The sequence below is a fragment of the Anolis sagrei genome, chromosome 6 (assembly GCF_037176765.1).
Source record: "Anolis sagrei isolate rAnoSag1 chromosome 6, rAnoSag1.mat, whole genome shotgun sequence".
NCBI classification, from domain to species: Eukaryota; Metazoa; Chordata; class Lepidosauria; order Squamata; family Dactyloidae; genus Anolis; species Anolis sagrei.
This window is the reverse complement of record NC_090026.1, coordinates 101,234,677-101,248,644: the sequence shown is the minus strand read 5'-3', so window position 1 is coordinate 101,248,644 and position 13,968 is coordinate 101,234,677. Positions and strand designations below refer to the sequence as shown.

Genomic DNA, 13,968 nt, shown 5'->3' with positions numbered 1-13,968 from the left:
CTTGGGAAGCTTCTGATGGAGCCTGCGCAGGCACAGTATACTCCAGAACTGTGAATTCACAGAGAACCACTCAAAAAACCACAATTACAGGTAAGCAACCTATCCTTATTATCTCTAGAGCTTGGAAAAGTTAATCTTTTGGATTACTACTCCCAGAATCCCCCACCTGCTATGCTCACTGGCCATACTGGATGGAGACGGGCTGGGAGCTATAACACCAAAAGTATATTTATTTAGGAAAACAAACCCTAACATTTGACCATAAATGTAACCGGTGCTGTTTGGTTCTTCAATATTAGGCCCTTGGCATGACATCTTCTCAGGACAGAGCTGTCGTTAAAAAGAAAATCAAAGAAGCAAAAGTGTCTATAGAGAAAGCGCGCAGAGCTCAAGAGAAGATGGAGAGGCAAAGGGAAAAACTTCGGAAGAAGGAAAAAGAGCAACTTCAGAGGAAGTCCCGGAAGGTGGAGAAGCGGTCACCAGATTCAACGGAGGGTGCTACTGAACAGTGATGCATAAGAATCCATTCTTTTAGGAAAGAAGACATTTCGGGGGAGAAATTCGAAGTCAGTACTGTTTCTTTCCCACCTATGTTACACAGAGTTCTGTGCCCATATCTGAGGTTTTAACTCAAATAAATGAACTCTGTGTAGCGACAGTTTCCTACAGTTGCAGAACACGCTAGTACTTTTAATTTTACCAACAGCTATAGACTGGAATTGTGTTCTCACGACTGGGACTGACAAACCAGCTGTCCAACTTGGGGCCAGCACAGACAGCCTTTTTATCCGTCCCCATTATATCCTCTTATTATCCTGGTTGTGTCTGGTTCCCTTCTTTATCAGTAGGACTCAGTATTACATCGCTTGCTTTGCTTTGAACTCTGAACCACCCCAAGAAAGCAGGAAATCTCAAGCTTCAATGGACCGGCGAAAGAAGTAAATTGAAGTCAACTATGTATTGGTTATTGTTGAATTTTGGGGGAATATCTGCTGGCGTTGACATTTCATGCTTCTGGGAGATAAGCTTCAGTTCACCTCAGTGCTCAGAGGTGATGTTGCTTTGTCTCTACAGAGTGTGGTTTCAGGATGTGGAGACAATACATTGGCGGATGCCATGTGCTGGTTGCAGAGCAAACAGTCTTCCTGATGATCAGGCGGGAAGGCAACTCCCCCATTGTCCCTCTGCCCCCCAAACACCGCTTGTGTGAATTATACAGGAAGGAAAGCTGGGCCTTAACTTGCTTACACAAGACTAGAGAGTAACATTTACCCTCTGGATTTTTGAATGAGGCTGAATTTCTCTAAGAAAGCTGGCTTGTGTTAGATCTTTCAGACTATAGTTTTTCATTTGATCCCTGTAGGAGGGACACGTCTAGTGACACTTTTCTGTAGCATGCTGTGAGCTCATTACTTCCAACAGATACTGAACAGGTTCATCTTTCCTTCCTTCCTTTCTTTCCTTCTTTCTTTCCTTCTTTCTTTCTTTTTTTCTTTCTTTCGTGAGAAATATGCCCTACCTCCAGGTTTGCTTTTAGTATGTGGTGTGATGCAAGGAGACGGGCGTTAGCTGAAGTGAGTGTTATTCTAGAACTGGAATTTAGCTTGCTTGTAAAACTAATTGAAGAAAAAAGATATCCCTGAATGTGCACTTTTAAAACACAGGAAAGGAAATGACAAGACAAGGCGAGTTTTAAACTGTAATGTCCTGTTGGTACAGCAATGCACTGAAAAAAAATCTAAAGTCAGCATAAAAGTGTCACCATGAGAAATGAGTCTGGAACCCCTTTGAAAGCTCATTTGCAACTTTTCTTTGGGGGAAGCCTAATTTGGATTTTTCCGAGATATGGCAGCCCTTCAACAGCCTGGATATGATCCAATTAAATTTGAGTGTATTTAAATAATATTAGTTTCATTAGGAGTTATTTGATCACTTATTTAAATCGTGAAAAATATTTTAGGTGGTTTGAATCCGTCACTATTTCGCCAAATGATGGCCACTTTGAAAATATACAGTTAGGATTGAACTTCAACCCTCTGTTCTGTGGCTAATTCATTTTGGCTCGCTATTGTCGCTGCATTTTGCAGTAGACACTAAAAGACAGAAAGGTTGGATTCAAATGATGAATGGGTTCTGTCAGTCAAATACTTCACTTTACCATCCAGGTTTCCTTTAAAGCCTGGCTGTTCATAACACTGGAATGTCATAAGGAAATCTCTTATGAGAGGTCACATTTTTTTCTCAGCTGAAACATGGTCATGTGTCTACCTGATAATGACTGTAATCCCCATAGCAACAAAGATCTACCAAAAGGACACTCATTTTAAATAACCAGATCGCTTTGGCAGTTGGTTGTGTAACAAGAGGAAAAAAAGGACCAGAGTTGCAGAAGGACCCATTGATTGGAAGATGCTTCTCCTTTAGGGACCAAATACAACAGAAAACCTAACAACAGACTTGGATAAACCAGGCTCCTTCGGTTTATTTGGGAGATTAAGTGGTGATATTCAGGCCAAGGAAGAATATCTGGGAGAAACTGGAATTGTACTTATTTTAACTATGAAGTTGGTGAATGCATTAGATGCTCATTTTCTTTTAAAAGTTATGTTTACATGCTGATAATTTAAAGTAGATGTAAATACTAGTTCTGTCCATGGGCACATCCTTCTGCTTTATATTATTTATGCTGTTCCTGTTGTTTTTCTAAGATCCCCATGAGTTATATTGTGTTGTACATTGACTTTGCATTTCTACTGTTTAGAACCATGCAAACTGGATTTTAATGCTGCAGAAAACTCATTTGATTTGTGTCTTGTAATTATTAATTGTTTTTGTTCATTATGATTTTAGAGCTCAGCATTGAATTTTAACCTGACTTTTGTTGTTGTTGTTATTGTTGTTGTTAATGTGAAAGCCATCCAGATTTAAAGTGTGCATGTGTGTCTGGAAGGGGAGACTCTCTTCTCTGGTACCGAAGAAAGCAAAATATAAAATACATTTGCCTTCTGTGTACAAACAATTAGAACAGACCAGGAAAAGGCTGTGCTCTGCTCTTCACTATAGGAAGAGGATGTATTTTTCATGTTGTTCCTGTTTTTGTGTGAAATATTTGGCATAGTTACAGCATGGATATTTCTTCAAATGTTTCTGATCTTACCTCTAGGAATCTTCTCTCTTCTTTTAAACAAACCTGGAAGTGGGATTCTGATGTCATGGGAGGGATCATGATGTGAATGTTGCTGAGATGCTTAGTTTGAGGATATTCTTGTTTTGGGGTTCTGCCCTGAAGTGGTGCCCACGCAGAAGTTACCGTATCTTTTTTGCTGGCATCATAAATGATGGGGAAATATCCTCTGGCCAAAGCCACCAAATACACTGAAATCCAAGTCAACTTCAATGCTCAGAGTTCTGGAGTGAACAGTTTCTTTGTTCACAGTCAGTGCAGTCTATGCACAAGTATAACTTTTGTGATAAACTTGCACCCCAGGTTGGTTCCTCCATCACACCAGAACCTCAGAAGGGGCTGTGCTTGTTCTTTCCTTCCTTGCTAGTTCATATAGTACCCATTTTAAACATCCAAAAGTGGACAATGGCATTCTGATTTCAAGGACATATCCTGATACAAAGCAAAAGAAATGAAAGAAGAACGTTTGCCCCTAAATTGTGACAAGAGCAAACCATAATTTCTTCTCTGTTTATTCCCTTACATAGGATCAGTCACTAATTCAGCAGTTTCCTACTTGTAGAAACTCCTAAAGGAGCACACTCCCTATTTGGGTTGCAAGCCAAGCCTTTAAAAGACCTTGGTTTGCGTGACAGAACTTCCCATGATTGTGTAGCCAGGGTTGGTGTTAGGAGATGGAAAAGCATAGCAATTCCCAGCGTCCAGGCTATTGAAAGATTCCATTATGAGTACCATGATTGGGACTAGTCGGACACTCCCTTTCTGAGACTCCCAGTGCTGTACTGCTAATGTAGTCGGGAGCTGTTGAGAATTAGACCCTTCACCTCCTGTCCTGTGCTAGTCTGGTTACCCATTGGGAGTATAGCTACAAAAAAGGTCCTATAGGACATGTCAGGGGGAAAGAAAAAGTGACATAAGCCAGTCCCTGGCTGGAACAGTTGGTGAAACCATGACTTACAACCTACTGATCTTATATGCTGGAATGGAACCTTGAGATTGTACTTTTGAGATAGTACTTTTGATCCTGTGTGTGTAGAACAGTGGTTCCCAACCTTTGATCCTCCAGGTGTTTTGGATTTCAGCCCCCACAATTCCTAACAGCTGGTAAGATGGCTGGGATTTCAGGGAGTTGAAGTCCAAAACATCTGAAGAACCAAAGGTTGGGAACCACTGGTGTAGAAGAACTCCACTCATGATGCTTAGGTGGCTGAGAAGTCAAATTCTTGTGTCGATGCTGCTCTTTGCAATGGTAGATTGCAAAGTGAGATTCGTTGGAAAATCAGATTCCCAAAGAAAGAAAACTCAGTTTATTGTGTAACCAGTGTTTCTTTTAAATGCTGAAAGAAAATGTGTCATTAAAACTTAAAAGATGTAGGCCAAGATCCTGCATGAAGCGCATAGCCACGGTGCCCCCCAAAGCCCACCTTAAAAGCCAGTCAGCTGTCCTGAGTGACGGAGTGCTGTTTGCGAGTGGGGCACTTCTGAGATGATCTGAGCAGCCTCTTGCCAGCTGTGAAGACAGAAGCAAGGAGCCCTATAAGGTCCTGACTTTTTTGCAGTATTATTCATTGGCTGGAAAAGACTGTCATGTCATTCTGCAGAGCTCCACTTGTTAGTAGATCTCTGCTGTTCAGATGGCTAACGGGCTCCTACGGTGGGTTTCATCATTGGTGGTTGTGGCAGTATTGCAATGACTGTAAATGAGTATATGAAGCAATGACAACGTCCTAAGTCCAACTTAGGACATTGTATCTGGCTGAGAGAATGCCAGCCAGTACAGCTTGAATTGGCTACATAGTTGGTCAACTTAAATATTAAAATATTCTTTGAGAAACAGTGGTTGTGTATTTAAAAGGACTCTTAAGAAGTAAAAGGTCAGAATTGATTGCGCACAATAATTATTTGGTTTTTGGCTGGAAGTTGTCCCCCTAACTCTGTTCAGGGATAACACAGTCTTGCTCATTTTTAATCAAAACTTTTATTAAATTCATGCTTAGGATTCTTTGTACTTTCAATATTTTCTCTTATACTGTGAAGTTTCTACTATGCATTAAAATGCTCAATGGCTGCCCAGTCAGACACATGTAACAAGACAGGCTCCTGATGTGTTTTCTAATGTTTGTAGTTCAAAATTAGAATTAGTTCAATTTATCCAACATTTGGGCAAAAGGTGTTTTTTCTGATAGAAAGAAGGTACCCTCTCAACATTTGTAAGCTACGAAATATTACTTTAAACTCTCCTCAGCAAAGAAAGCACTGGTTGTTTTTATTCTGTTATATAAATACATTTCGGAACACATTATTCAGCACTACGCTGGGTACAAGGTGAGACATACTGTTAAATAGAAAAGGTAATAGGTCTTTGTGGAAATAAAAGATGTGTGCATCTTATTTAGTCCTTCATATTTGGTCTTTTCCCCCCTGATATGTTGACTACTTCTGTTACCTGGACCTTTGGGGAAGGGAACCTACCTAGCACAGTATTTACATGACAGCAGCTAATTTAAAATAGCCTGTTTACCTGTTAATCCTCATCTTGCCATAAAAGTTAAACCTGGAGGAAAACAAGTCCTGTAGTTCTGTCTCCCCCGTGCCTAGTTATCCCCTTGCCCAAAAAACTGCCGCAACTTGGCTAAAGAAAAGAGTGATGGCCAGTGCTTCCGAAGTCACTAATTTGCTCCTTTGTTAGTCTGAACCTTAAAAGAAATCATCTAAAGGAGCTGTCCAAAATGCTGACCCTAGTTTGGGGATGCCTTCCTTTAACACTGAGGGTACATCACTTAAATGATATCAGAAACATCTGCCACTGTGGGAGAAAATGTGTTCTCCAGCTGTAGAACCCAAGCTTCTTTCACCTTCACAATTCAATACAGTAGTTGCCATGACATAGACGTAATAGAAGAAAGGATTTCTAGAACAACTTCCAATGAAACGTATCATTTGGAGTAACATTTCTTGATAGTGCACTGAGATTAATGGAGCAAACCCTACTCCAGATTCTGTAGAAGGACCTTCACTACCGTATAAATCAAGTAGGAATGGAGTAACTTAAAGAGGATGGAAGTGTGCTCCAGAAAGGAACACAAGGGACCAACAATCGAAACCAATCCAAATGAAAAGTTAAGATTTTCTTTTCAATGTCATGGTGAAAACTCTTAGGAATATTTCTCCTTGTCAACTTCACTACTTGTTAGCTCTGCTTTTACAAAAATGTTTACATTCTCATTGGGAATTGACTAGTGTTACATATGGCTAACACAAGGCAGCCAACCTGGCAAAGTGCACTGTGACCCACTTCTTGAAAATATTAGCTGGTCATTCAGAGGGGAGGGGAAGGGAAGGGGGATGGGGAAGAGTACTGAGGGGTTAATGTATGAATTGCATGTAAACTTGTTTTTTTATATAATTTCATACATATAAGTGTCAGATCCTCTGCATGGAAGATGCCGCAGTGCCCTGTCTGAGTTTGTATGCCTGTGATTTCTTATTTTTCTTCTTCTTTAAATGACTAACTTCCCAGGAAAATAATATCTCTCTTCATCTAGTTATTGGAGGCATTGAAATAAAAACAACAACAAACACCCCTTGTTCCCTTTGTATTCTTCATGGGTTGTTTTTTTAAAAAAAGATTGTGACTAATTTGTTAGTGTATATAAATTTATTGCCAATGATTATTGTTGTTAGACAACGAATGCAATAAAAGAAATATTGAAAATCATCGATTTCCTGTTTCTTGGGCTCACTATCTTACTGGAGATATAGTGAAAGTGCAAGCAGGGGAGAACCAGTATATACCACCTGTCCCGTATCAGTTTAGGGGATAAGAGCCTATACATCACAATCTACAGGGGAAGTAGTTGGAGGTTCCCGTGTCAGTTTGGTATGGTTGTAATTCCCAATACTGCAGGTGTGGGCAAACCTTTTTGCCTTGGGGCTGCATTGTGGGCCCAGTCAGGAGGGCCGGGCCACGAGGGAGGGGGGCTGAGCACACGCTGGGTGGAAAGGGCCCAGGTCATCAGATTGTCCTCCCAGGATAAAAACAGGGTTGCTCGTCCCATTCTTATGCTAAGAGGAAGGTGGGACACTTGGCAACTGTCCCGATCCTCCTTCCGATCCTCCTCTCACGATCCACGGGCTGTCCTATTGGCATTATGCTGGGAGGAGGGCAAAACAGGCAGTGGTTGAATGTGCTCCGGAGGGCTCTCAGCCACTACGTGTCTTCCTTGAGCCAACCTCCTGGCATAAGGATGGGGTCGCTCACATCATCCTTATTCCAGGAGGAGGGTGAGACACCCGGTAGCTGAGAGCACTCCAAAGGGCTTTCAGCTGCTACGTGCCTTCCCCCATCTTTTTGGCATTGAGATGTGGTGGGCCACCGTGTCCTTATGCCAAGAGGACAGGGAGGGCCTGAGGTAAGCACCCAGGGGGCCACATCCAGCCCTTACTTTGCCCATGCCTGCACTAGTGCCTGGTGGTAGTCCAGGCTTCAAAGAGCCGCCGCAAACTAGCGTCTTGGGAGAGCAAACTGCCAGCACGACCGATGACGTCGAAGACTCTGCCTCTTTCTCCGCCTATTTCTCCGCGCCCGCGTGGTTTTCCCTTTGCTAGGGCAGCGATGCGAGCCTACTCTCGCTGTTGACAGAATTCAACAGCGAGAGTACGCTCGCATCACTGCCCTAGCAAAGGGAAAACCACGCGGGCGCGGAGAAAGAGGCGGAGTCTTCGACGTCATCGGTCGTGCTGGCACAGTTTGCTCTCCCAAGACACTAGTTTGCGGTGGCTCAAAAAGATGCAGTGGGCTGCATTCCAGGGCATCCAGCCAAATACCCAGTAAGGAAGACAATAAAATAACACTGAAGATCAACTTCCTTAAAACAATTTGTTCAGCTGGCCTGACTTATTCCTGAGAGCATTGATCCTCATCCTTTGACCTTTTTCATTGACAGACTTTCCCAAGTCTCTCATAAAACAAAGAGCAACATTCTGCTCTTAATAATGCACTCGTTCATTGGCAACCATTACAGTACTTCAAAAGCAAGGATCTACTAAATGTTTTTTCAGCCTGCCAAGCCACTAACAATTTAATACCTTATGTTTAACAAGCAAAACTGTATGTCAAGAAGCCGCCTAGCTGAAATCTCCTGTGAGCATCTGACCACAAAATGACTAAATGCATAAGTGAAAAACAAAGCTTTGGCTGTAACAAATACCAGCATTGAGATAAGGCTAATTCTAATGAGAATAAGAGACGCGACCAACCTGAAAAGCTTAGTAAAGTTTTGTTATACTTGTTTCCTCCTTAAATTGCCCCAAAGACAATGTAAAGACAGAAAGTCAGAACTTAAAACTCGTTTCTTTGTCATTGTCCTCCAAAGGCCCTCAAAGCTAACAGCCTGAAGGAGCTGCCAAGCTTGTAAAATGCAGTACTAGACAAGGGTTCAGCTCCCAAAAATCCATAAAAGTAATTTCAGCTCAGAGATCTGACACAGTTGCCTTGAGGCTAGATAGAGCTTTATAATCCCATAGAGAATGAAAATCCTAATCTGCTTCATGATAGGATGCAATTTGCTACTAAGCTTATTTGTAACTTTCTATACAAATTTCAATATACTAGCTTAAAATGACAGAAAGCCATGGGATGATATTGTAGGCTAGATTTAGGCCAAATATCAGAAAACAAAAATTGGGGTCTATATAACCCGGTGGTGCAGTGGGTTAAAGCACTGAGCTGGTGAACTTGCTGACTGAAAGGTCACAGGTTCAAATCTGGGGACAGACTTGAGCTCCTGCTTTTAGGCCCAGCTTCTGCCAAACTAGCAGTTCAAAAACATGCAAATGTGAGTAGATCAAATGGTACCACTCCAGCGGGAAGGTATTTGCGCTCCATGTAGTCATGCTGGGCACATGACCTTGGAGGTGTCTATGGACAATGCTGGCTCTTCAGTTTAGAAATGGAGATGAGCACCAACCCCCAGAGTCGAACACAACTAGACTTAATGTCAGGGGAAAACCTTTACCTTTACTTTACTATAAACCTATTCTAGATACAGTTGTTGTTTTACAAAAATTCAACCCACAAAACTCATGAGTTGACTTAATACTCAATAGTGGAAATGCTTTGTGCTTCCTATTTTGGGCGCTTGAAGTGGAGCAGAGCAGTGGCCATTTTCTAATAGGGCTTCTCGATGTATAAGTCTTGCAGGACTCGGCAATCCTTCTGCCAGCCTTGCGAGACTTTCAGACAGTAAGTCTCTATTAAAAATGTCCACCACTGCTGCATTCCACCTTAAGTGACCAAAATGGGAAGGAGCTTACAGCATAGGGTCCCTATTAAAAATGGCTGTTGCCACTCTCAAAAAGGCAGGTGCACCACATTCTTTGCACCCCACACGTTGCTACTGAATGCTAAAAATGAAGGCAAGGAAGGAAAGAAAGCTTTCTTCAGTTTGGACTATGGAGGTATAGTAGGATGGAACACCTTTCACTTCTGCCTTTTGTTACATCCTTTGTGCGGCATCCCTAACAGAGGCATGTCTCTTTTCTTGCTCTTTTTCCTCAGACTTTTTGTCCCCAGGCTTTATTCTCATTCTTTTTCCTTGTTTATATTCCTGTACTTATTTGTATAGCTAGGGATCAGCAATGCAATTTACCCACAGACCCAACTCTTCATATGAACAGATCCTCGCCTTCTCTTCAGCTCTTCCCAAGTACGTCTCTCTATGCATTTTTAAAAGAGGAGGAAAGTCTGTGTTTGTTGCAGGCACGTAAGTTTTATCCTCAACTTATCTATGGAACTGATAAAGACATGGTTGGTACAGTAGACTCTCGCTTATCCAACCTTTGTTCATCCAACATTTTGTGTTATCCAGCACAGTCTGCCTCCCACCCAGATCCACAACTTTTTCAATGCATTGCGATGTTTTGGTACTAAATTTGTAAATACCATGGATTGAACTGCTGATTTGTTGTAAAACAGGATGTTTTGGTGCTTAATTTGTAAAATCATAACGTAATAGGTTTTTCCTTAAGCCCTCCGTATTATCCAACAGTTTTGCTTATCCAACGTTCTGCCGGCCCATTTATGTTGGATAAGCGACTCTACTGTACTACAATCTCTTGCCAAAATGGTTATATTTGACTGTACATTTCCCAAGAAAGTACAAGGTTAGCTATAGCTGTGTTTAAAGTCCTTTTTTGCCCATTGCATGAGCTACAGTCTTATACGGCTACAGTGGATTGTATCCACTAGGTAAATAAACACAATCATGAACACAAATATGCATCTCACTCTCATGCCAGAAAATCAAATGAGGCAAGAGGCAAACAATTTCCTCTGTTCAACTGCAAACAAAATTACAGTCCAAATGAAGTAAAATGAGTTTTATGACAAAATTGTTTTAGAGCCCAGTAAAATTTGACAGGTGTATAGTTTTATTACAGGATCTTCAGGAAAATGATTTAGAACTTTGTTCTACACAACAGCTTTTTATTTTGTTTGGTTTATTTGTGCTGAGATGATACAACTGGCCACATGATCCTGCTAGACACAGCATCTTATTTATCTCACCCACGGTTTTACATTTTTTTATCCTTCTCATTTGGCCCAGCCCTTGTTTAACTCTTTTAGCATTTTATACTTTGTTTCTATTATGTTATTGTCGTTATTATTATTATTATTGCATTACTATGTTATTGTTAAGCATTTTTATTTGATGTTTCGTCTGTTTTGCATGTACTTTGCTTTATTGTAATTATTTGGGCTTGGCTTCAAGTTAGCCACATCGAGTCCCTTCAGGGAGATGGTGGCGAGGTATAAAGTATTATTATTATTATTATTATTATTATTATTATTATTATTATTAGAAACACAAGATGAGTCCACAGCAGACACTCTGCTGGCTGTTGTATTGAATCACACGTTGGACACTTCCCAAGTGTCTAGGACTGTGTGATGTATCGGTGAATAATGTGTGCAGATCCCAGTAAGGTGGCCTTTTGCAGCTGTCAGATGGTAATTTTGTCAGTGCCGATTGTGGTTAAGTGCAGGCCAAGGTCTTTAGGCACTGCACCCAGTGTGCTGATCACCACTGGGACTACCTTTACTGGCTTGTGCCAGAGTCTTTGCAGTTCAATCTTTAAATCCTCATATCATGTCAGCTATTATTATTATTATTATTATTATTATTATTGTATCTGCTACAAGTTGCCACTTAAAAATGGACAAACTATGAAAAAAGAAACAAAAATCTTTCTCATAATATGACCTAATAATAGTAATGACTATTTCATACATTTTTTTATTTACAAGCGAAGTAAAACAATTTGTTAACTCAGTATTTTTTTTAAAGAACAGTAGATTAGAAGTCAGAAGAAAAGGTTCTGATTTTATTAAAAGCTTTCCAAATCCCATTGTATTATTGAAACTGGCTAAGACTTTCTACTGGTAAATTGGAATGAGATAGTTAAGATGCCCTTCTAATTGCCGCTATATGGTTTTTTCAGCACTTATTATGTTGAAGAAAAACAACCACATTACATTTGCAACTTTAAAAAAATGAATGTAAGTCAAGGCATGCATTTCATGTCATTAAAGAACTATTATCACAGTGTGATTTTCTCCCATTTAGAAAGCCTCCCAGAAGGCATTATGTTCATTACTTTCCCTCCAGGATGGAAACAGAGACAAATGTTGGAGGAGATCCAACCTCCCTCCAGAGTGTATCTGTATCTCTGGGCAGTCCTCAAGCCCTGGAAAAGTTTTTTCTAATTCCTCTTAATTTTTTGTGTTTAATTAGCAAAAAGAGGCAGTTTGAAGCCCTTGTGTGTTCCAGCTTCTTGGTAGAAGGTTTGGACTTTGTTGAGATTCTGTCCTTATTGTGATGTTAAAGACTTTGGGTTCAGTGGGAATCTGGGAATCTTAGAATCATAGAGTTGGAAGAGATCTCTTGGGCCATCCAGCCCAACCCCCTGCCAAGAGGTAGGAAAATCGCATTCAAAGCATTCCCGACAGATGGCCATCCAGCCTCTGTTTAAAAGCCTCCAAAGAAGGAGCCTCCACCACACTCTGAACAGCTCTCACAGTCAGGAAATTCTTCCTAATGTTCAGATGGAATTTCCTTTCTTGTAGTTTGAAGCCATTGTTCCGTGTCCTAGTCTTCAGTATCTGGCAGCAAAAAACACGCTTGTTCCCTCCTCCCTATGACTTCCTCTCACATATTTATACATGGCTATCATGTCTTCTCTCAGCCTTCTCTTCTGAAGGCTAAACATGCCCAGCTGTTTAAGCCGCTCCTCATAGGGCTTGTTCTCCAGACCCTTGATCATTTTAATCACCCTCCTCTGGACACATTCCAGCTTGTCAACATCTCCCTTCAATTGTGGTGCCCAGAAGCTGACCATGAAGTCACCCTGGAGAACCTAGAGATTCCTAGAAAGAACACCTCTCTTGGATCTCTATATCCTCCAAAGCAATTCTATAGTAATCTTTCATTAGACGTTGACAATAAGAGTTATACTAGAGGACCTGGTGGTTCCTAGGGCACATCTACACTGACCTGTTACCATGAAAGGAGGACAAATGAGCTGTGTGGTGGCAAAATGACACACTGTACTAACTTGGGTTAACAAAGGCCTGCTCCAGTTATGCTGTAATGCGACATACATTACAGCAGATAAGTGTGAAAACTCCTAGATGCTTTGGATCAGCTGTTTCTTAAGAACAGCCATTTTTGCCATAGCTCTCAAAAATAGTGAGGGGCAGAGAGGGTTTTGCTTGTTTGTTTGCTGCATCTAAATCTTGGACAATTGTAGTTAGGGCCCCCACGAAAAGATCCAGCTTTCTCAGACATACCAGCCAGATTTTCAACTTATACAGTATTAAGCAGAATAAGAATTAAGTGTGCATCATTTTGCAAGGACCTTTTATATTTCTTCTGAATGTGACCTCAGACTGCTCTGCAAGAGTGTTACAGCAAGGAATTTGCCGTCAACTGTGTATGATGTCTCAAACATGACGCAACTATGCATTTTGAAAAAATAGAACTATAGACTGGCATCACATTAGTGATATGTGCAAGGACAATCTGTAAAAATTACAATGGGCAAGTGTTTTATTCAGTTGATAACAGCATAAATACATTTGCACACATAGGATCCCTATGGATGTAATGGTGCATCAAAGTACACAGAGTAGCACATGAATCAACATTACCAATACAGGTTGAGAATTCCTTATTTTAAATGCTTGGGATCAGAAGTGTCTTGGATTTCAGATTCTGGAATATCTGTATTTACAGATATGCACTTAAGATATTTTGGAGATGAGTTGCAAGTCTAAACATGTAATTCATTTATGTTTCATAACTTCCTAACTGTGAGAGCTGTTCAGCAATGGAACTCTCAGCCCCGGAGTGTGGTGGAGACTCCTTCTTTTAAGCAGAAGCTGGATAGCGATCTTTCAGGGGTGCTTTTAATGTGGTTTTCCTGCTTCTTGGCAGAGGGTTGGACTAGATGGCCTACGAGGTCTCTTCCAACTCTATGATTCTATATCCATTATCTACAAGGCTGGAATGTAATTTTATACAAATATTTAGTGGTTTGTGCCTACAACAAAGTTTTGGTACACTGAACCATCAGAAAGCAAAGGTGGCATTGGCTGTCCATGTGAATAATTTTTGCAACTAAAAACTAGGTCAGACCTCACTGGGAATATATAACAATCCCTTGTCTAGATATCAGTGCAGCAAAAAGGAATAAATTCCATGTGTGACATGGTTCTGCTGAGG

The 13,968-nt window shown here is 40.9% G+C and overlaps 1 protein-coding gene across 7 annotated transcripts in view; it reads left to right on the top strand.

Moving 5' to 3' along the window:
- Positions 1–6,902, top strand: part of PPP1R9A (protein phosphatase 1 regulatory subunit 9A) — a 186,082-nt gene extending 179,180 nt beyond the window's left edge. For all 7 annotated transcript variants that reach the window (XM_067470295.1, XM_067470291.1, XM_067470290.1 and 4 more), the window contains one exon: positions 300–6,902. In XM_067470295.1, the coding sequence (XP_067326396.1) occupies positions 300–512 (213 nt within the window). In that variant the 3' untranslated portion in view covers positions 513–6,902. The remainder of the gene's footprint in view (positions 1–299) is intronic.
- The last annotated feature ends 7,066 nt before the right edge of the window (positions 6,903–13,968 follow it).